General features: G+C 45.3%; 1 protein-coding gene across 1 annotated transcript; it reads right to left on the minus strand.

Moving 5' to 3' along the window:
* Nucleotides 1-8,732: 8,732 nt before the first annotated feature.
* KRT3 (keratin 3) lies at nucleotides 8,733-13,809 on the minus strand. Its single transcript, XM_049783404.1, is given in 10 exon segments — nucleotides 8,733-8,833; nucleotides 8,836-8,991; nucleotides 9,490-9,524; nucleotides 9,826-10,046; nucleotides 10,313-10,438; nucleotides 10,801-10,965; nucleotides 11,211-11,306; nucleotides 11,655-11,715; nucleotides 12,178-12,398; nucleotides 13,216-13,809. Coding segments are annotated over 10 exon segments (1,776 nt in total).
* Between the last annotated feature and the right edge of the window lie 7,706 nt (nucleotides 13,810-21,515).

Here is a 21,515-nt window from a genome sequence, read left to right on the forward strand (position 1 = left end):
CACAACCTCTGAGAGCTCAACTGTGCTGCATCCTGTGCCAAGCCACCTCCACACCTCCCCCCACCCCGAACCTCCTTCATAAGGGAAGAACAAGTTCTCTGTTTCTTATCTCCCTCAGAAACCTCACAAGGCATAGCAGTAACAAGACAGGGTGAATAAAAACAGGTGGTGATATAACCCTTCAATGTCAGCAACTTATTAGTGAAAGGCTCGTCACTGGTGTCACTTTAAAAACTCCTTAAGAACTTCCAATGGGGCAAATCTTAGGATTCTGATTTTCCCAGAGCTACTGTGTCTGCTCAGCTTCCCCATTCACTTTGAGTTTAGACACGTTCCTGGACATGGGGATGGTAAGAACAGGTATTCTGCATGTATTGAATCTGTTAAGCATGGAACAGACTCAATAAACAGAGAGATGTAGTCAAAGTCTAATAAACCCTACACTGCCACTATATATAGGAAGCTACTGCAAGTGCTCTGCTGAGCTTTCCATAAGGCATGGAGGAAGGGCATCTCTTATGCCTGATCTTAGCTAATCTTAAGACTATTTTGCATCCCTGAGGAACTCACTACAAGATGCAGGGAAAAGAAGCTAGTGTGAATGAGAGCAAGAGAACCAAGCCTTGGTGATGAAGAGAGACCTCTGCCTGGAGGGATTTTACTGAGTGAATTTCAGTTCAGTGTAATAAATTGACATTCTGGTCTGTCCAATCTCTTTCTACCTCAGTGGTTTGTTATGAACCGCCTGAAACACAAAGAGAGACCTTGGTAAATCATCAAATACTACATGGTAATATGATAACTATGGCCTCACAGAAAACCTTTTCAGCTTGGATCTAAGAATGCCTGTTCATCCCCCTTCCCTAGTGCTTCTGTAGTCATCTTGGACAAGGAAGTTGACTTCTCTGCAGCTCTTATCATATTTGGAAAATGACACTTCTACCTTACTTGCAAGATGATTATACATTTTAAATAGATAGTGTCTATTTTTCAATAAGCATGATCCCTCCACAGACAAGTCACACAGGACTATTTGCATTGGGTTCTTCCTAGAGATATTTACTCCACCTTTTAATTGGATGCCAGTTCCTGTTGGTGAGGTCTTATTCACACATTCTTTGCAATTTCATCAAAAGCCAGAGATCAAATGTTTTTTCTCAGGGAGAAAGCTGAACTGAGCCCCAGGTGAGAACCCAAAGCAAACAAGGACAGCCTCGTGTCTCATTCCCAAAATCCAATGTGAGTGATAGCCTACTGTCAGTGTCACCCCTGACACTGAAGAATAATGGCAGTAGGAAATGGGCAGATCACCAAGCATGGGCTGGGTTGGATTCCCCTAATCCACATCTCCCAAGCCTGCCAAAGTATCACCTGATTTAGCAGGTTGGGATTGTTTACTCAACAGTTAGTGGAAGTTGCTGACAATATCCAGAGTTAGCATCCTAGGCAATAGTTCCCTTATTTATTGCAGAATCTTTCAAAATAAAGGCATCTGAAAGGGCTTACTACTGTCAGCAGTCTGAGATCTAATCCCTCGTCTGCCAGAACTTTCTGTGGAAAGGTTGCCATGTGATTGAGAACTCTGGCTTCTGTGTCTGTCTAGAGTATATGGGGAATTGTTACCAAGTAGAATATTCCCTCAAACCAAATTGTTCTGTGGTGTTCAGTTGCAATGAGAATGATAAAGCTTGGCCTATACAATAAATGGGAGCAGAAGGATGACATGTTGTCATTGCCTGTTAAAATCTTGTTGTCAATACTTAGATGTTGCAATCACCATTTAATTTAGTTCTTCTCTCCAGACTTCCCTCTTCAACTCACCCCTAAATTCTTTTCTATCCTAGATACCTAGATACTCTCTTATTATTTGTCTTGGGCAGAATTCTTTTACCTAAGAAATCTAGGATAAAAAATATTCTATGGTCAAATAAATTGGGAAAATGAAAATTCAATGAATTTCGCTTGGGTTTTAATAAAGCTTATTTATGTGTTAAAATCCCTTACAAATCCTGTAAAAAAAATTTTTCTTTTCTTAGTCAAAACTTCCCAATGTTAACAATAAAATCCTTTTCTCATAACATGCCACTAAAATGCTTGGAGAAACATTAATCTACTACTGAAATGGACAAGAATATCCATATGGAGTAGTCAGCCAAGGCAAACATGTGAGGTCAATTTGCCTCATGCCTGGAAAGAAAACAACTGTTTCAAGTGAGATGATGGAACTGGAAAAAAAACCTGGGTGTGATTGTGAGTGAAGAAGTCTGTGGAAACCACTGCATCTGTCTCCTGTGTACCTGGTAGTCGATCTTTCATGGCCAACCAAGTCAGTTCCCCATGGCTAGGGCTTATCTATCATGATCAACTCAAGAGTTATCAAACTCTTTCACCTTCCCAAAATTTTAGGGACCAAGATTTAGCCCAAAAAACTCTTTCAAATTTTTATGTATTTCATTTGACTGTGAAAATACATTTGAAAACATAAATTGAGCCAGGTACTGAACTAGGCTGTATTATAGCCAGCCTCTTTCTTATAGTCATAGAAACTTTGTGTGCTTGGAATGTTCAGTCATATCACTGATGAAGGGTATGAGCTTAGGGAGGTTAATTTATCTGATCAAAGTCCATTAGCTGACCAAGATGGGACTTAATCCAACTGTCCATCTCCAAAGCCAGACATAAGCACATGAGTCGTGGATCTTTCAACAAGTCAGATGACACAACGCCTGAATAATGTCTCCTTCAACATAGCATGCTATGGGCAGATGTGCCTTGAAATATTGTCACCTTGTGGTAATGAAAATACTTTTAAACCTCATAAATTCCTCTGTGAATCAAGGAGGAATTTTCCCTCTGTATTATCTTTAGACATCGGAACTCTCCAGAGGGACAGAGGAACTTGTCTCCCCACCACTCCACACATCCCCACCCCAGCAACCTCTTCTGCTCCCAGAGGAACTTTGGATTTGTTCCTGGTTCCTTGGAGCTCTAGAGAGTGGCTGGTGCCATGTGCCAGAGTCAGAAAACAGAAGACTAGAAATTGGCAGACCCATCGGGCAGTACAGCATAGTAGTTATAAAGGAAACCTTTTTCTGTAGCTCCAATCTGCCTCTTCCTCTACTGAGGTCAAGTAGACATCTTCCTCTCCAAGTCCCATTTTCTCCTCTGAAAAAATGAAGATAATTTTTACCTTCCTTCCCTGGTATTCATGACAATTAAATGAGATGACATGTGCAAAATATCCCTGAGTATGACTTGCAGCATTAAGTGCCACAACAAACAGGATCTTCAAAGAAAGATCATGACAGTTTAGTCAATCAGTAGTCAAAAATAGGAGCATCCTGGGCAGGGTACAGACCTTCAGAGATACAAAATAGCCACATTGAATTAGCACTACAGGCTCCTTACTGCCCATTGGCATAAGGCTTAATTTTGTTTTAGTTTTGGTTTTGCATCTGATTTTGTTTTAGTTTTGTTTGTCACACCCAGTGATGCTCAGGGACTATGCCGAACTATGTACTCAGGAGTGAATACTGGCAGTGATCCAGTTAGATATAGATATAGATGGTATTGGGGATATAACTAGGGTTATCTGCAGACAAGGCAAGCACCTTTACCCCTTTATCCTTTACTGGTTCTCTGTCCCCAAAAGCTCACATTAAGCCACATTACTTGCCTAACACCTTGTTTCACATATCTGCCAGGAGATATTTCCAAGGAGTCATTCCCATGTTCAAATACACAGACTTCTGAAGACGCATAGCCTCATTTCAGAAGGGGCTCCACTCATCTGCATCACCAATGATCCATTAGCCAGGGCCTGCTTTTTCTGGGCCTTCTCAGCAGCAGCCACATGGATGTTTTAGGTTGGTGAATTCTTTGCTCTGGCCATGTCCACTGCACAGTAGGGTGCTCAGAGCAACCAATCATTGTCCTTCAGTAGTAACAGACTTTTAAAAAAAAAAGCCTCTAGACATTCCCTGGAAGAAAACTACTGCTTTATTGCCATCAAGAGCCTTTTTTTCTGCCTGTCTTCTCCAGGAGTTGATGACACCCTCCCCATGGGGGTCATGTCATCATGGATTCACTTGCTGGGATATTACATTGTTCCCACCATCCCTACCAGCCCTAAGACCACCAATGATCTATCAGCATTCAACCCTCATTCTGGACTAGGCTGGAAGTGATGAGAAGTTTTATCTTAAGAACATCAAGCTTGCATTTCAGAGGGCTCATGAGGGATCTAGCTAAACTACAGCTAACATGTGAAAGTGCTTCCTGAAACTATGTTAATTTTTATCTGACATACCACTGCTGCCAAGTGTGTGTTCCTGGTCCCAAGGGATTCTCCCTGGATTGGCCTGCTGAGAAAGCAGACAAGAGGGATAGGCGAAATCCCCGAGCATGAGAGTGCTGCTGCTGGCTGGCAAAAACCCCACCCAGTTCCGGCACACAGAGCCAAGTCCTACAGAGCAAAATCTATGGACACCTGAGCAAACCTCCAACCTCAGCATCTGTCTTCTCCACAAGCAGTCTTGTGGGAATCCATCCCTGGGTTTCCTTCACTCAGCCTTCAGTAGCTATGTCAACATCACTGAATTTCTTTGCTCTGACCTACCTATATTCTTCATCCCAGAGAGAACTAGAAGGAAATAATTTTGGTCTTATGAACATCAAGAGATGCTAATCCATCAAGTAAACAAGCTCCTGGAGCCAGGCTATAGTGGCTCTAAAGGTTCTCTCTAGACTGGGGTATATAGGTGCCAGAGGGGAGTAAGCTGAGAGAACTGGATTGGAGTGGAAGAAGGAAGTGGGCCATCATTGGAGGATGTGCCACTGGGCCCTCAAGAAGATATAGAACAAAGCTGAGAGGCCATGATAAACACCTGATTATTAATCACATCCCATAGTTGAGTTCAAGCACCAGGCTAGCAAGGCATCATTATTTAACAGTCTCTCAGTTCCCTCTGTAGGCAAACAAAAGCTAAATGTAGCGGATGAGGTAGGAACAGACAACAGAGCACCACCAACTGGCTCCCCGCTCCCGCAATGAAAAGTTTGGTCAGTGGATAAAGGAATGGTGGAGCTCCCACTCTGCCACTAAAAATATGAAACTGTGCTATTTATGACAAAAATGGATAGAGCATGAAGTGTTTGGGACAAGGAATGAAGTAAAAGATCAGGAGGGGCTTCACTCAGATGTGAAGCTGAATCCTTATAAGTAACTAAATATCACCAATACAAACAGACTAATAATAATAATTAAGTCCCTGACTTGGTAAAAAAAAAAAAACAGTGGTTTCTAGAGGAAAAGGGAAGAACTGCAGGAGGTATGGAAAGGGATGGGGGCCTTTTAGGTGGTACTGGAATGGGGTGTGGATGAAGTGAGTCCATACACACAATGTGAAACTCTGGCCTTGAAATCTGGTAGTGTTGTCAACCAATGATCAATCAATAAAAAGGGAACTAGTAAAGTACAAGGGAACCAACTGTAATCAATGTCTGCATAGCACTAGGCAGATCTGCATGTTTCATAGAGAGAAAGCATGTGATTTCTGAAGTCCAAATCGTCTTCAGAATTTGGCTAAGTTCCCCAGAAGATTTTTTTCAGCTTGAATTAGAAAGGGCTGGGCTGAGAATATTTATCCAAGTAGAATGAAGCCTTTAGTCCCAGGTTCTGACATCAAGATCACCTACCCAGTCATCCTCTGGGACAATGACACATGCAAGATATTGTCTCTGCTAAGGATCTTCCTTCTGTGCCACCCATCAACTGCATGAGCACTGTCACAACTGTTCTGTGACAGCACTGTTCCCTCATCCCTCCACTGCAGGGCTCGGGTAATGGGGTTCTACTGTAGACTCCCATGGAATGGTCATGGGCCAGTGAACAAAGGTTAGTCTAGGGAGGAGCGTCAAAGGTGAGAGCTATCTGAATGTGAATATAGGGGCCTTAGGACAGTGTCCCAGGAAGGCTGGCTCTGTTCTGGAATGTCCTGGGGGTAGGGTCATGGACACCTCTGGACTTATCAGTGGAAATGTCTGGAATGTGTGGATGAGGCTCTTCTGCATAGATGACAGCCCTCCTCTTCCTGACTCCAGATGCTGGGCTTCCCTGAGGCTTGATCTTGGCCTTCTCCATGCCATCTCTCATCAGTCCCCACAGCTTCCAGAACTAACCCCAACCTTAGGCCAGTTGTAGGACTCCAAACTACCTTCTGAACTCACTCTCACAATTCCCAGTGCAATATCCTAGGATCACCACTTGCTTTCCCAGTGAACTGCTCCAACCCATCCATAAAATCTCCTGGACCAGGAAAGAATTAAGGCACTTGCCTTGTAATACAGCCAACCCTAGTTCCATCCACAGCACTACTAGGAGTGACACCCCCCCCAGCAAAGAGCTTCAGAACACTACTAGGTGTGACCCAAATCCTCACTCCCCAAAAAATGAATCATAGATCCCCAAATTTCTCCTCACCCTTCTCTTCTTTAGGAAAATAGTGCCACCATTTACCCAATCTCTCACAGTCAGGAATGGGCATCTCAATCAATAGCTCAACTAACCTTTTTTCCTAGTCCCACACCCAGTGTCTGTCCTGTCACTTCTTAAGCACAATCCCCCTTTTCAACACACTTTCCTGAAGCTTTCTTCTCTATTTATATTTACACTGTGGTTGGACTCCCTTACTAAAAACAAGAGTGGGGCACAGCTAATCTTTTCTTATTTAAAACATGACTGACATTTAGACAGGTGTCAGTGAGTAAACCAATGATACTGGCTGTGGGAAGGAAGGAAGGAAGGAAGGAAGGAAGGAAGGAAGGAAGGAAGGAAGGAAGGAAGGAAGGAAGGAAGGAAGGAAGGAAGGAAGGAAGGAAGGAAGGAAGGAAGGAAGGAAGGAAGGAAGGAAGGAAGGAAGGAAGGAAGGAAGGAAGGAAGGAAGGAAGGAAGGAAGGAAGGAAGGAAGGAAGGAAGGAAGGAAGGAAGGAAGGAAGGAAGGAAGGAAGGAAGGAAGGAAGGAAGGAAGGAAGGAAGGAAGGAAGGAGTCCAGTAATGCCTTCTGTAGGGGGAAGCTCCTGTCCCATCCTGCCTGGTTTATCTCCACAGAGCCAACTTTGATGAGAAGCAGACATGGAGTTTCCCTGCTGTGTCCCCCTGAGGGTACCAATTAGGAAAGACACCTTTCTGCCCCTAGTTGAGGCAACCACTACTAAATCCTGCTCCTCCAAAGAACCTTGCTGGGAAATGTGAGGGTAACTTATACTACAATTACACAAAGTGTGAATGTGGGCTTTCCATAGGAATCTCTGCAGTCCCGGTGCTAGTTTTTCTTGCAAAATTTCCTGCATCCTCCTCTCTGAAATCAGCTCCTTCAGTTTATTCCTTCGGATACTGTTCCCTGAGCTTGGAGTGGTTAACCATTTTGATTTTGTTACTTAACATAGTTTCTGGGTATCAAGGCAGTCAGCCATGCCTGCAAACAGCAAGCACAGCCTGAGGGCAGAAATGAAAGATGCTCTGGACTCGGCACTTGACTTTACAACCCACACAGCCTCTTAGATGCTGTGTGGCCCTGGGCAGGCCTCTCGAGAACTGAGCCCCACCTTCATATCTTCACTGGGAGCTCTTGGTCTCTTGCAACTGGGAGCAGTGGACAGAGTTCCCAGGGCCAGCTCACACTTACCCAGAAGGGGCTTGCTTCCTGTCCAGGGCAGGAGCCACAGCTCACATGGCCCACAACACTCTGGCAATTTGCTAGTGGATGGGAAGAGTTATTCGTGAAAGAGCTAGCAATAAACTTTGTTACCTCCTCAGACCTCTGATTCATGTTTCAATGAGAGAAGCTTGTACACTCTTTTTTTCCTTTTTAAGTCAATTCCCAATGTAGTGGGGTTCCCTACAGTCTTGGAATCAACTTTGAGATAGAGACTCTGGGAAATTTCAGCAGCCCCATTCCAGCAGCTTCCACTCCCTCCAGGGTACCTTGATGAGGAAAACTTTGAAGTGTCAGCTGGACTAGAGACCAGTGCTAGGAGAAGTCCTACCCTAAGCTCCTCAACATAATACAAGGTCCTTAAAGGTCCCCACAGATGAGAAAGCACAAAAGATTTAGGTGTCTGATGGCCCGGCCTTCTCCCTAAGAACTGTGAGGCCGGGCCGGAGAGATAGCATGGAGGTAAGGCATTTGCCTTGCATGTAGAAGGATGATGGTTTGAATCCCGGCATCTATATGGTCCCCTGAGGCTGCCAGGAGCTATTTCTGAGTGGAGAGCCAAGAGTAACCCCTGAGTACTGCCGGATGTGACCCAACCCCCCCCCCCCAAAAAAAAAAAAAGAACTGTGAGGCCACATGCTCAGAGCAGATCCAACAACATGAAGCTGTCCACTTGGGCCTCTCACACTGGCCCAGGCACCAGGAGAGGTGACTGCCCCCGGAGAGAAACAGTAGAGAGAAGGGGGGCGAGTAGAGAGAGCCAGAGGCTGATTGAAAGACAATGCACTTTATTGAGGGGCAACAGAAGAATAAATGGAAACTCAAAATATACACAACCCATCTAGGAATCTGGAGGGAGGAAATGGCCGAAGCCTCTCCTGCGCCAGTCCTCAGAGCAGGCTGAAGGGGGCCAGATGTGAGTGGAGCCTGCACATGCCCGGGCCAGGCATTAGGGAGCAGAAGGAGGAGGAGGACACAGGTGAGGGTTCTGGGGTGTGACTGGTGTTTCAGGGGCAATTATCTGCCACCTCGCTTAGAGGATTGGGAGAACTTAATGCTGCTGCCCCTGTGACTGCCAGAGCTGAAGCCTCCTCCAGTGACTGCAGAGCGCCCTCCAGACCGCTGCTGAAGCCACCGCCGCAGCTGCCACCTCCGAAGCCGCTGCCACCTCCGAAGCCACTGCCTCCCCCCAATCCGAAGCCGCCTCCTATCCCGCCTCCGACGCCGAAGCCACCGCCGTAACCACCGGAGGTGGTGCTGCCGCTGCTGACCACTGCTGCAGGGGAAAAGACCAGACAGCCATCAGCGCTCTGCTACCTTCTGGCTGTCAATTGGTGACAGTGACAGGTGACCGGCAGCCACCTTCCTGCCCAGCACAATCTAAGCATTCCAGAGTGGATCTTCTCTGGATCATCATTCCAGAGTGAAGAGTAAAGCCAGGGTTTCCTATATACATGATCAGCCCCTGGGACATTAGGTAGCCCGAATTTCTCCTTCCACTCGCAAACTCCCTCTAGGGTCATTCCCATCGGCCTAATAATAGTGCCTTGAACCAGGAATGATTCCAGCTGCCAATGTACAGTCCGTGCTCCCTAGATCACCCCAACTCTGGTAAAAGTTACATTTTTTTTAAAGATCTCTCCTGGATTTTTATAGAGATCCTTCCACACCTGGGAGTCTTCTGGGCCACATCACTCAGTGATGTGGTATATTTTTTGATTATTTGCTACAGTAGTTTAAGATCTTTGAGGGCCCAGTTGGCTTGGCTACTTACAGATGCTGACGGAGCTCTGGCACTCTCCAGACATCCTGTGTGAGAAAGGGAAAGCAATCCATCACAAAACTGATTTGCAACAAGTGCCCCAGATAAAGGTGATGAGCAACCAGATGTGGACTCAGTCCCCCTCACTTTCTCTGGCCTACCCTGGTGCCTAGGGTGCTGGTGGTGATTATGCACCTAAGGGAAGGAGGGAGTCTATTGCACAGGGGACTTCACAAAGCCCTGTACAAAAGGAGTCCTCTTTGGACATCAGGCCTCAGTCCCCACCGAAGTTCCTGCTTCTGCAGCCCTGGGAAAGCCGAGGTATGCATGAGAGATCTGAAGGCGCACCTGCACTCTTCGCCTTCCAGCAACTTCCTGTAGGTGGCGATTTCCACATCCAGGGCCAGCTTCACATTCATCAGTTCCTGGTAATCACGCAGCAGCCGGGCCAAGTCATCTTTGGCCTGCTGTAGTGCTGCTTGCAGTTCCTGAAGTTTCGCATTGGCATCCTTGAGGGCCAGCTCCCCACGCTGCTCTGCTTCTGAGATGGCAGCCTGCAGGTTGGTGTTCTGGGGGAATGAGGTGGAGGAGAAGGAATGAGTAACAGGCTCTCTAGACTAAGAACAGATTATCCTAAAGTTGGACAGCATGCCTCCTTATAGCAGCTCTACTCTTCATCCACATAAGTGATGGATTTCCATTGTTTAGACTGGTTGAGCCCTCGAGCTTCCTGTAGGCCAATGCTGCCTGCAATAACCCCGTGAAGCCCAGGCCAGATGGTAGCCCTGAGCCCCCAGGTCATGAGGCCTCGGTCCAGCATCTTCCCCCTGCTCACCTGCTTCTTGACGTTCTCGATCTCAGCCCGCAGCCTCTGGATCATCCTGTTGAGTTCCATGATCTCACTCTTGGTGCTCTTCAAGTCATCCCCATGTCTGCCCGCAGTAGACTGCAGCTCTCCTAGCTGGGGGACAGATGGGATAGTGAGGTATTGGACAGCTTGGCCTGATTCGCTTCTCTGTCCCTAACATTACCCACCCAGTCTAAAGGAGCATAGTAAGTTGAATTTTAGCTACATTTGCTTGAGATGGCAGAGAAGGGAACACAAGTCTATTGTGGTATGAGATTTTCCCACCTACTTGCCCTGAACAAGTCAATCCTGCATGGCCTAAAAGTGTCTCCACTAGGACTTGGGAGTTGGGATGCAGCACAACTAGACAACTGTTAAAGCAGTGGCTGCAAAGAGTATAGCTAGCAGGACCCCCTGGAACTGCCACCACCACCTCAAAACCCTGCATGGATCAGTAAGAAATCCCTAACACCCACCTTGGTTTGATACAGGGCCTCAGCCTCAGCCTTGCTCCTCTGGGCGATCTCTTCATACTGGGCTCGCACCTCAGCGATGATGCTGTCCAGGTCCAGGCAGCGGTTGTTATCCATGGACAGGACCACAGATGTGTCACTGACATGGCTCTGCATCTGAGACAGCTCCTGCAAACCCCAAGGGGCCTATTCACTCTTGGGGCCTCTGTACCAGGCATGCAGGGTCCCAGGGACACTGAGGAGCTACATTCTCACTGAACCACGTTCTTCTAAAGACACATCCACCATACCTTGTCCCCAGCCTGCCATGAAACCCATTAATGGGTCTAGGTTCAGCCTTGTTGGCCCTCAATTACATACAGATCTAGAAACACATCTCCTCTCTCTCTCTCCCTGCAGGGGCACATCCTCACCAAGTCATAGAGTGTCCTCAGAAAGTTGATTTCGTCTGTGAGTGCATCCACCCTACCCTGCAACTCCACTTTGTTCATATAGGCAGCATCAACATCCTGAAAGAGACAAGCATGAAGGTCTCATTCATCAAGTTCATACAGCAAAGCACAACTGTGGCAACTGTGGCAAAAGCAAAAAGGGCAGGAGCAGAGCTGGGAGTGGATCACCTTGTGCCGGCAAGGCCACCCTGCCCAGGGAGCAGGGTTCTCATTCAGTTCTCCTCAGGACTGAAAACAGACAACTGACTGACTCCTGGAGGGATTGTGCCAGACTCTGATGCACCTGGCTTCAATTTTCTATCCACCTGCCTCAAGGTGGCAGATCTAGGAACTGAACCAAGAGATCCCTCAATACAGCCAGAGACTATGCCTACAAGCCCTGGTACACTCAGCCACACCTCTTACCTTCTTTAAGGTCACAAATTCATTCTCAGCAGTGGTGCGTCTATTGATTTCATCCTCATATCTACAAGAGTGAGCATCAATAGCAGAGTTAGGGTTTTCAGGTAGTCCTCAATGCCACTGTTCCCCAGATCTCCAACCACTCCTGTCCCCCACAGTGTTACAGCTTGGTTAGGAGGAACCAGCACCCCAACTGGACCGAGGAGCCTATCCTTATACCAGTACTGAAAGTGCCTAATCCCAGGCTTCCCTTAAGCCTGTGGGGACAATTAGTCACTGCATAAACTGTGGTTTCCCCCAGTCTGAGAAAGTAAGCATTCATGTCAAAGGTTCTTTAAGAGACCATGCTGGGAGTCCTGAAAGTGGGCAGGGGGGCAGTGGTGAAACCTCAGACCAAGCTGTTCTGCATAAAATGGGGAGGAGTAGGACTACAGAGTTGATGCCTCTCTACAGGCAGGAAAGTTCATGAAGATTGGCACTCAGAAACAGCTTGGCCCTGACATTTCCCCACCTGCCTACCACTCACTTCTTTTTGAAGTCCTCCACCAGGTCCTGCATGTTCCTCAGCTCAGATTCCAAGCGGCCTCTTTCATTCAGAATGCTGTCCAGATAGCTCCTTTGGGAGTTGATGTACTGCTCGAAGAGGGGTTCCAGGTTGTTTGTGCCAGTGATGGAGCCAGAGCCCTGCTGCTGCAGCAGCTCCCATTTGGTCTCCAGGACCTTGTTCTGCTGCTCCAGGAAGCGCACCTGGACATTGCAGGAAGCCACATCAGTCAGTGCTGCTGATGACAATGAGGGACTGGGTTTGGCAGCACTGACTGCCACAGAGGCCAGAAAGCCATATTCCCAGAAACTTCCCAACTCTACCTCCAATTCCAGAACTACTGCTCACTTTGCAAAAGATATTTAAACTACCATGGCCAGTTTCTCTCTAAGTCTTCTCCCTGACTCTTCAGGACTTCACAGGATAGGAATCACTGGAATCAGTCCTCATTGAAGTGGCATCATTGCTATGCCAGGAGAGAGTGCCATACCAGCCATTCTGGGCTGAGGGCACCAAACATGCCCTCCCCGTCTAGTTTGTTCTAGGGTACAGACTAAGTTGCCAGCTTCTCTGCAGTCCTTGGGATAACTAAGGAACCATGCAGACCTCTCAGATACTTTTCCCAAGACATCCACTCCTTTGATTCGTGACATGAAGAAAAAAGGGCCTCCTAGAAAGGCTCTGAGGGTAGCTTATGGTTGACAAACCCCTCTCTCTGGGTCAGACACTTCCCATCACAGCAGCTGTTCTAGGTTGCTGGCTCTGCTAGCCTACTCAAGGCAGCAAGCAGGAGAGTGGAGCAGTCAGACCAGCAGGACTATTTTTGTGTCTCAGGCCATAGAAGGCCATTGTCTGTCCACTCAGTAGAAAATGTATCATCCCAGAAGACCTACCCAGATCTTAGAGTCCCACCTAGACATTCATCTCCAGCTTGTTTGGCTTGGATTTCTCCTAAGTCTGTTAAACACTGAACACCAACCCTCATCTCAGGAATGGGGACCCTTAAGAGTATTATACCACCTTGTCTATGAAGGAGGCAAACTTGTTGTTGAGGGTCTTGATTTGTTCACGCTCCTGGGTCTTCACTTGCCCAATCTGTGGGTCAATCTCCACATTCAGAGGCTGCAGCAGGCTCTGGTTGACAGTCACTTCCTGGATCCCCCCAGGGAAGCCACCAGGACCAAAGCCACCGGGACCACCAAAGCCACCGGGACCGCCAAAGCCACCAGGACCACCAAAGCCACCAGAACCACCAAAGCCACCATATCCTCCAAAGCCCCCTCCCATTCCTCTGCCACCACCAAAGCCCCCTCCAAAGCCCCCTCCATAGCCCCCACCAAAACCACTGACACAGCTGCTCCGGCCTCCCCCAAAGCCACCAGTCCGAGAGCCACCAGCCACACTGATGGAGATGCTCTTAGTGCCACCCAGGTTGTAGAGGCTTTGACTGCCAAAGCCACCTGCACCACCACGGGCCCCACAGGCCCCTCCACCAGCTGCCCTGGAGCGGGCCACGCAGCTCATCCTGCTGCTGCCCCCAGAGACCACAGCCGAATGGCCGGAGAAGCCCTTGCTGCCACCACTGAAGGATTTCTTGTAGGATTGTCTGTTCATGATGAGAGGCTTGGAGAAGAAGAGCAGTCGTCAAGCAGGTACAGAGTCAAAAGAAGAAGGAAGAGCACTAAAGGCCTTTGTCAAATAAATCCTTTTATATACATCTGAGGTTGTTGGGCTCAAAGAAAGAAGAGATAATCCCAAAGAGTTATGGGCTGGGTTTGCCTCCAAGGCAATAAGTTTGTTCCAGGCTCCTAAACACACCTTGAAAATAATCTGAAATGGTAAAAATGCTAAGGTTGCAGGTTTACCTGGCACGGGTGATGCCTGGCGTGGCCCCATGCTAGGGCTACCTCCTAGCTTAGTATGATAGGACTCAAGCGTCAGCTTCTCTACATTGGATGCTCTGTCACCATTTGTCTATTCATCCAGTATTCTGGCACTGCCAGGCCTGGGCCTGACTTTACAGAGGACATTGGAAAGGGAATTAGAAGCTTCTGGTTTTCTGGTGCTGGTAACAGTGAAGTCACTGAAGACTTAAGGTATGTCTCCCCAAAGAGATGTCAATTCATCCCACAGTCAGTGCATAGTCTTTAGGCGCAATTATGCTCTGGTGGGCTGAATTTGGGGGACCCAAGGATAACTTCTCTTCTTCATTTCCTGGAAACTAAGGCCAGAATTATCACAATTCTGCCCTATAAGACTCCTGCCTATTCCATGCAGCAGTAGTGTGGGGTTCATGACTTTCTCCTTTTTAGTGGAGAGCTAACACCGACTGATCCAGTTGAGACAGCAATTCAGGGGAAAATTCTGTGCTTGCTCATTGGTTTGTCTGGAAAATACCCAGAGAAGCCACTTTGTTTATATCTGGGGTCATTTTTCTTCCTCCCTCTTTTGGGTGATTTGTGTTTCAGCTCAAGGCTTAGAGATCTGGAGATTCAAACAACAATTTGACAAGCAGCTAGACAAATATTTACTGGCTGCATAACTTGTGCCAGACACTGAGCAAGGCCCTGGAAATCTCATCACAAAGAAGGCACAAGCCTCTGTGACACCTGACTTTATGAGGAGGTGCCCTAGGAGGACCTAGGTCTTGGTATCCAGACACATGCACACTGTTTTGTCCTTTTCTCATCCATAAATACCCACAGGCTAAGCAACATCCTGGCCTCCCTGTCAGAGTAAAGCTATGGCTTTCATGCTGATAATTTTATTAGTCTCCCAGATGCTTTGGCTCTTAGTAAGTACTTATCAATAATTGAGTCATATAAATAAAAGTCTATTGATTTGTGAATTCATGAGTGGGTGAAGGTTTTATTACTAGATTACAACCAATAAAACTAGCCAAAAATTACTTCAAGTGCTGAGGATGTGGTTCAAATGATAGAGCACCTGCCTTGTTCTATCAATCATGAGTTTATTCCACCATACCACATGGTCCCCAGAGCACCACTAGATGAGATCCTCTGACACCACCACCCTATTTAATAAACAAAATACTTGTTCAAATTCATTACATAAGGTAACTCAACTAAAACTAAGCTCATCCTGAGGAAGTCAGACTTCTCAAATTTGATATTCAGATTTAGGAAAACAGGCATGTGAAATGAGGGTCAACTCCTCCAGAGAAAAATAATTCTACCATAGAAATGGTAAGATCAATTTCAAGAATAAGTTTTTAAATAAAATAAATGTTATTTATTTTATAATTAAGGAAATGCCAATAATAGAACTAAGCACTGAACTAAAATTTAGATAGGATACTAACCCCTCAAAAATAAACTCATATTGGGGTTGGAGAGATAGGGTGGAGGTAAGGCATTTGCCTTGCATGCAGAAGGTTGGTGGTTCGAATCCCAGCATTCCATATGGTCCCCTGAGCCTGCCAGGAGCAATTTTTGAGCGTAGAGCCAAGAGTAACCCCTGAGCACTGCTGGGTGTGACCCTCCCCCCAAAAAAAAACTTAATATTTTTTTATAATTGAAATGTTAAAATTAAAAATCTACATAAAGAAAAAATAATTGAGCAGAGTCAGCTTGAAGCTGATTGGGCACTTGAGGCCACTAATATGATTGGGATTCCCTTCCTAATGTGTATAACTTAGAAACCTGATCTCTCAGAACTGCTCCCCAAAGTTTCATGAAATGTAAATGAGCCCAGACCTAGTGAGGAGGGACCACAGAGACCACAGGTCACACCTCCTTTTCAACACTGGACTAAACCCAGAGCTAGGCAGCCCCTCCCCATGACTAATCATGACCAACACTGTCGTGTTTCTCTTCGTGCTTCAGCATCTTTAACCATTACAAATGTCCATCATCGCTGGCCCCTGAATCACACTAACACCTGCCTAGATGAATAGAATCTACCTAGGGAAGCTTTGACTGCTTAAGACTTCATCCTTTTAAACCAAACAGTCCCGCTCTCCTCTGCACTCTAGTGCCCTTCTCTATAAAAATAAGTTACTAATTGTTCTTCTTCCATAGATACAGTGATAGGCCCAGAAAGCCTAAATAATTTTTAAACTATTATTGTTGCAAGTCACAAAGATAATTTCAACTTTTATATATGTTCGATAAAATCACTATTCCATTTGCAAATTATCCATGGAAGACTTGGAAGGAACATAGGCTCAGCTCAGGGTTCTCTTAGAAAGTAATAATGTCAATTCTTGACTTGGGATGAGAGAAAGCAGACCTTAGCCCCAAATCCCACAGAAAGAATTTAGGGAACATGGGAAAGAGCCCAAAGGACTGAGTATATGATTTGCATGCAGGAGGCCTAGGATTTATTACTGGTACTAAATGGTCCCCTGACCACCACTGGGAGCATTTCCCAACCACAGAGCTATGATTGGTCTCTAAGTACTGCCAGGTATGGTCTGAAATCAAACAAAAAAATGTAAGCCAGGTAACAATTAATAGTGTTTATTAAACTCTGACTCTTAGTCACTCGTGGTCAGAGAATAGATTTCCAAAATCTTTCAGACACAAAGGAAGAGTTTATAAAATCAAATGGCTGGGGCCGGAGAGATAGCATGGAGGTAAGGCATTTGCCTTTCATGCAGGAGGTCATCAGTTCGAATCCCGGCGTCCCATATGGTCCCCTGTGCCTGCCAGGAGCAATTTCTGAGCCTGGAGCCAGGAATAACCCCTGAGCACTGCCGGGTGTGACCCAAAAACCACCAAAAAAAAAATAATAACAAAATAAAATAAAATAAAATAAAATGGCCCATGAAAGGTTCTGTGAGAATGTAAGGAATCAAGAAAGCAATTGGGGGGGGGGGGGAAGATAGCATGGAGGTAAAGCGTTTGCCTTGCATGCAGAAGGTCGGTGGTTTGAATCCTGGCATCCCATATGGTCCCCTGAGCCTGCCAGGAGCGACTTCTGAGCATAGAGCCAGGAGTAAGCCCTGAGTGCAGCCAGGTGTGACCCAAAAACCAAAAGAAAAAAGAAAAAAAAGAAAGAAAGAAAGCTACGGAAATGTGGAGCCATGAAGATAGGCTTCATGCAGAGATATGAGTCAAAGCCTGGAAAGATAGGGGACCTGAGTTATAATGCAGTAGGTAGAGTGCTAGCTGTGTACTATGGCTGACCAGGATTTCATTCCCAGCACCGTATATGGTCTCCTGAGCTTCACCAAAAGTGCTGAGCACAGAGCAAGGAGTAAGCCCTGAGCACTGCCAAAAATTGCCAAAAAGCAAAGCAAAATTAATTAATTAATAAGGAGAGCAAGAGTTGGTGAGTAAGACAGTAGGGAAGGTGAGTAGGCCAGGTGTGAGCACCTCAGAAGACCAGTGCTGAAGGATAGTTCTGCTTATGAAGCCAAAGCCATGTAATTTTGTCATTTGGGACTACCGAATAACACTGAATACCTTGCCTACTTATTTGTCACTTTTCACATTATGACTCTGAGGAAAAATCCAAAAAACAGGGTATAATAGCAATTAGGCAAGAAAAAGTTATCAAGAGCATCCAGATAGGAAAGGAAAAAATCAAGTTCTCACTAGAAACAATAGATTCATATAGCAACATGGCAGGCTACAAAATTAACACGCAAAAATCAATGGCCTTCTTAAACACAAATAATGATAGAGAATAAATGGACCTTAAAAAACAATCCCATTCACATTAGTGCCACACAAAATCAAATACCTTGGAGTCAACTTAACTAAAGAGGTAAAGGGTCTATACAAAGAAAACTACAAAACACTGCTTCAAGAAATAAAAGAGGACCGGAGCCATAGCTCAGCAGTATAGCATTTGTCTTGCACGTGGCTGATCCAGGATGGACCTCAGTTCGATCCCCAGTGTCCCATATTAAATAAATAAATAAATAAATAAATAAATAAATAAATAAATAAATAAGGACACAAGGAAATGGAGACACATACCCTGTTCATGGACTGGGAGGATTAACATCATTAAAATGGCAATTGTACAGATTTAATGCAATTTTTCTAAGGATACCCATGGCATTCTTCAAAGAAGTGGATCAAACACTCCTGAAATTCACTTGGAACAATAAACACCCACAAATAGCTAAAGTAACCCTTAGGAAAAAGAATTTGGGAGGGGAGGCATCACTTTTCTCAACTTTAAATTGTACTACAAAGCAATAGTCATAAAAACATCATGGTATTGGAATATCTCAGATCAATGGACTTGAATATTATACTTGAATTATACTTAATACTCACAATAGACTTGAGTAATTAGAGAATGTGCCCTAGACATACAATCAAGTAATCTTTGATAAAGGGGCAAAAAATGCAAAATGGAACAAGGAAAGCCTCTTCAACAAGTGGTGTTGGGACAAATGGTCAACCACATGCAAAAAAGCAAACTCAGACCTCCATCTAACACCATGCACAAAGGTAAAATTCAAATGAATTAAAGACCCTGATATCAGACCCGGAACCATAAAGTATATAAAAGAACACATAGGTAAAACATTCTATGACATTGAGACTAAATGCATCTTTTTTTTTTTTTTTGGTTTTGGGGCCACACCCCGCAGTGCTCAGGGGTTACTCCTGGCTATCTGCTCAGAAATAGCTCCTGGCAGGCACGGGGGACCATATGGGACACCGGGATTCGAACCAACCACCTTTGGTCCTGGATCGGCTGCTTGCAAGGCAAACGCCGCTGTGCTATCTCTCCGGGCCCGACTAAATGCATCTTTAAGGAAAAAAACATCACTGTCTAAACAAGAGGAAGCAGAGATAAATAAATGGGACTATATTAAGCTGAGAAGCTTCTGCACCTCAAAGGAAATAGTGACTAGGATACAAAGGTCACCCACAGAATGGGAGAAACTATTCACCCAATACTCATCAAATAAGGGGTTAATATCTAAGATATACAAGATACTGACAGAACTTAACAAGAAAAAACATCTAACCCCATCAAAAAATAAGAAGAAATGAACAAACATTTCCTCAAAGAAGAACTACAAATGGCCAAAAGGCACATAAAAAATGCTCCACATCACTAATCATCAGGGAGATGCAAATCAAAGCAACAATGAGGTACCATCTCACACTACAGAGACTGGCACACATCACAAAGAACAAGAACAATCAGTGCTGGCAGGAATGTGGGGAGAAAGGAACTCTCATTCACTGTTGGTGGGAATGTCATCTAGTCCAGTCTTTATTGAAAACAATTATGGAGATTTCTCAAAAAACATGGAAATTGAGCTTTCGTCTGATCCAGCTATACCACTCCTAGGGATATATCTAGAACACAAAACACAATACAAAAATGCCTTCCTCACACCTATATTCATTGCAGTGCTATTCACCATAGCCAGAATCTAGAAACAACCCAGATGCCCAACAACAGATGATTGGCTAAAGAAACTGTGGTACATATACACAATAGAATACTATGCAATCATCAGGAAAAATGAAGTCATAAAAATTTCCTATACATGGTTGAACATGGAAACTATTATGCTGAGTGAAATAAGTCAGAGGGTGAGAGATAGATACAGAGTAGTCGCACTCATCTATGGGATTTAAAAAAACAGAAGACATTATTGTAATAATACACAGAGACAATAGAGATGAGGACTAGAAGGACCATCCCATGATATGAAGCTTAGGACAGTCAACTATCATGACAATGGTAGTGAGTGAGAAAAGTAGATTGCCTGTCTCGAATACAGGCAGGGGATGGGGGAGGACTGCCAGATAGATCCCAAAAAAAATAATTTTCAGAAAATTATCCCAGGCCCTTCTAATAGAGGCCAGCCTAGAGAGATGAAATTGACTCTCCTGGGATCTGATGTAGGCATGTAAGGACATAGCTGCAGAGAGAACAGTTTTTCTTTCTTGAGAGCATGATAGTGGAGACATTGGATGTCTGTGGCCATGATGGCCATTAATCCTTTACTCAAAGTCACAGGTGCCACAGAGGCATCGGTGATAGTGTTTTCACTCAAAGAACCACAGGCTTTCCCCAGGCTACAAATCTTGCAGAGATGCTATGAACAATATCAGTCAGTATTCTCCATTTTCACAGGACAGAAGAATTCTGTTCCTTGAGATTATGAACCTCACTCAGTATTGTGAAGAATCATGGAAGCCTGGCTGGAGCAGAAAAGGATTATAACAGGATATCAGGCAAGCCTGTGAGATGAGAGTGTCAGACAGAAATGAGCCTGTTGTGGAATGTTGCACTGATGAAGGGGAGGGGTGTTCTGTTCATGACTGAAACCCAACTACAATCATGCTTGTAATCATGGTGCTTAAATAAAGATTTTATTAAAAATAAAATAAAATTGCAGGCAGTGATGGGTATCTAGAAATTGTAAACCCACTATGAGCAAAGGTCCTTGGTATACCCTGCTGGTATAAAGCATTGAAAGTAATCTCTGATTCTGAACCATCCTGTCCTTCCTTTAGAGGAAATTAAATTAGAGGAAAGCCACAGCCATCAGCTAGTCAGAGCATCAGTCATAGTAGATGGTGAGAGGAGCAGTTGAGAAGTGTAAGTAATTTTTATTTTGTAGTCAACATTGTGGAAAAGTGGGGCTAGAGATACCCTGGGTACCACCTGGATGATTCTTGAGCTCAGAGCCAGGAGGAACCCCTGAGCATTGCTAGGTGTAAGATTAAAAAAAATGACAGATATACTGTCCACTGTGGGAAAGAGGTAAGACTAGGAGTTAGGACTGGGTGCATATTGGCACACCTGGAGCTTTAGCTCTGATTGGGAAGTGCGGTGTAGTGACGCAGAGAACACAACAGTCTGTTGATGTTCCTCATAGCTAGGCCCAACCCCAGCCCTCTGGACTTGGGAGACCCAATACATGTTATGAAAAAACAGAGTTGGCTTGCCCTCAGTTCCAACACCCATATTATTTAAAGCTTAACTAAGTATCCTAAGTACTTTATCCTCAGAAAAAAGCATGAGTCACTAGGTTGAAATGTATGAAATCAGAGCCTCACAGGTTGCTGCACTGGCAGGCTCTCTTCATTCACTCTTCTAGCTTGGGGCACTCCCCGAAGCCCCTGCCTCTCTTGCTCTTCAGGGCCATAGAAAGCAACTCATCACATCTGCTAGCTTGCCCAGGCCAGCCAGGAACCACCCTAGCAGAGGAAGGCATCTTGGATCCTACATTCATGCTTCTGTTCCATGGGAGACTGGGCCCTCTCCTTGGCATCAATGCAGTTGGGAATGGCAGGAACCTCATTAACCACAGTCCCAGGGTGCCCACTCCCTCTCAATCTCAAGACCTCTTCATCACTAAAAATCAT

The sequence above is a fragment of the Suncus etruscus genome, chromosome 11, assembly GCF_024139225.1.
Source record: "Suncus etruscus isolate mSunEtr1 chromosome 11, mSunEtr1.pri.cur, whole genome shotgun sequence".
Lineage (NCBI taxonomy): Eukaryota > Metazoa > Chordata > Mammalia > Eulipotyphla > Soricidae > Suncus > Suncus etruscus.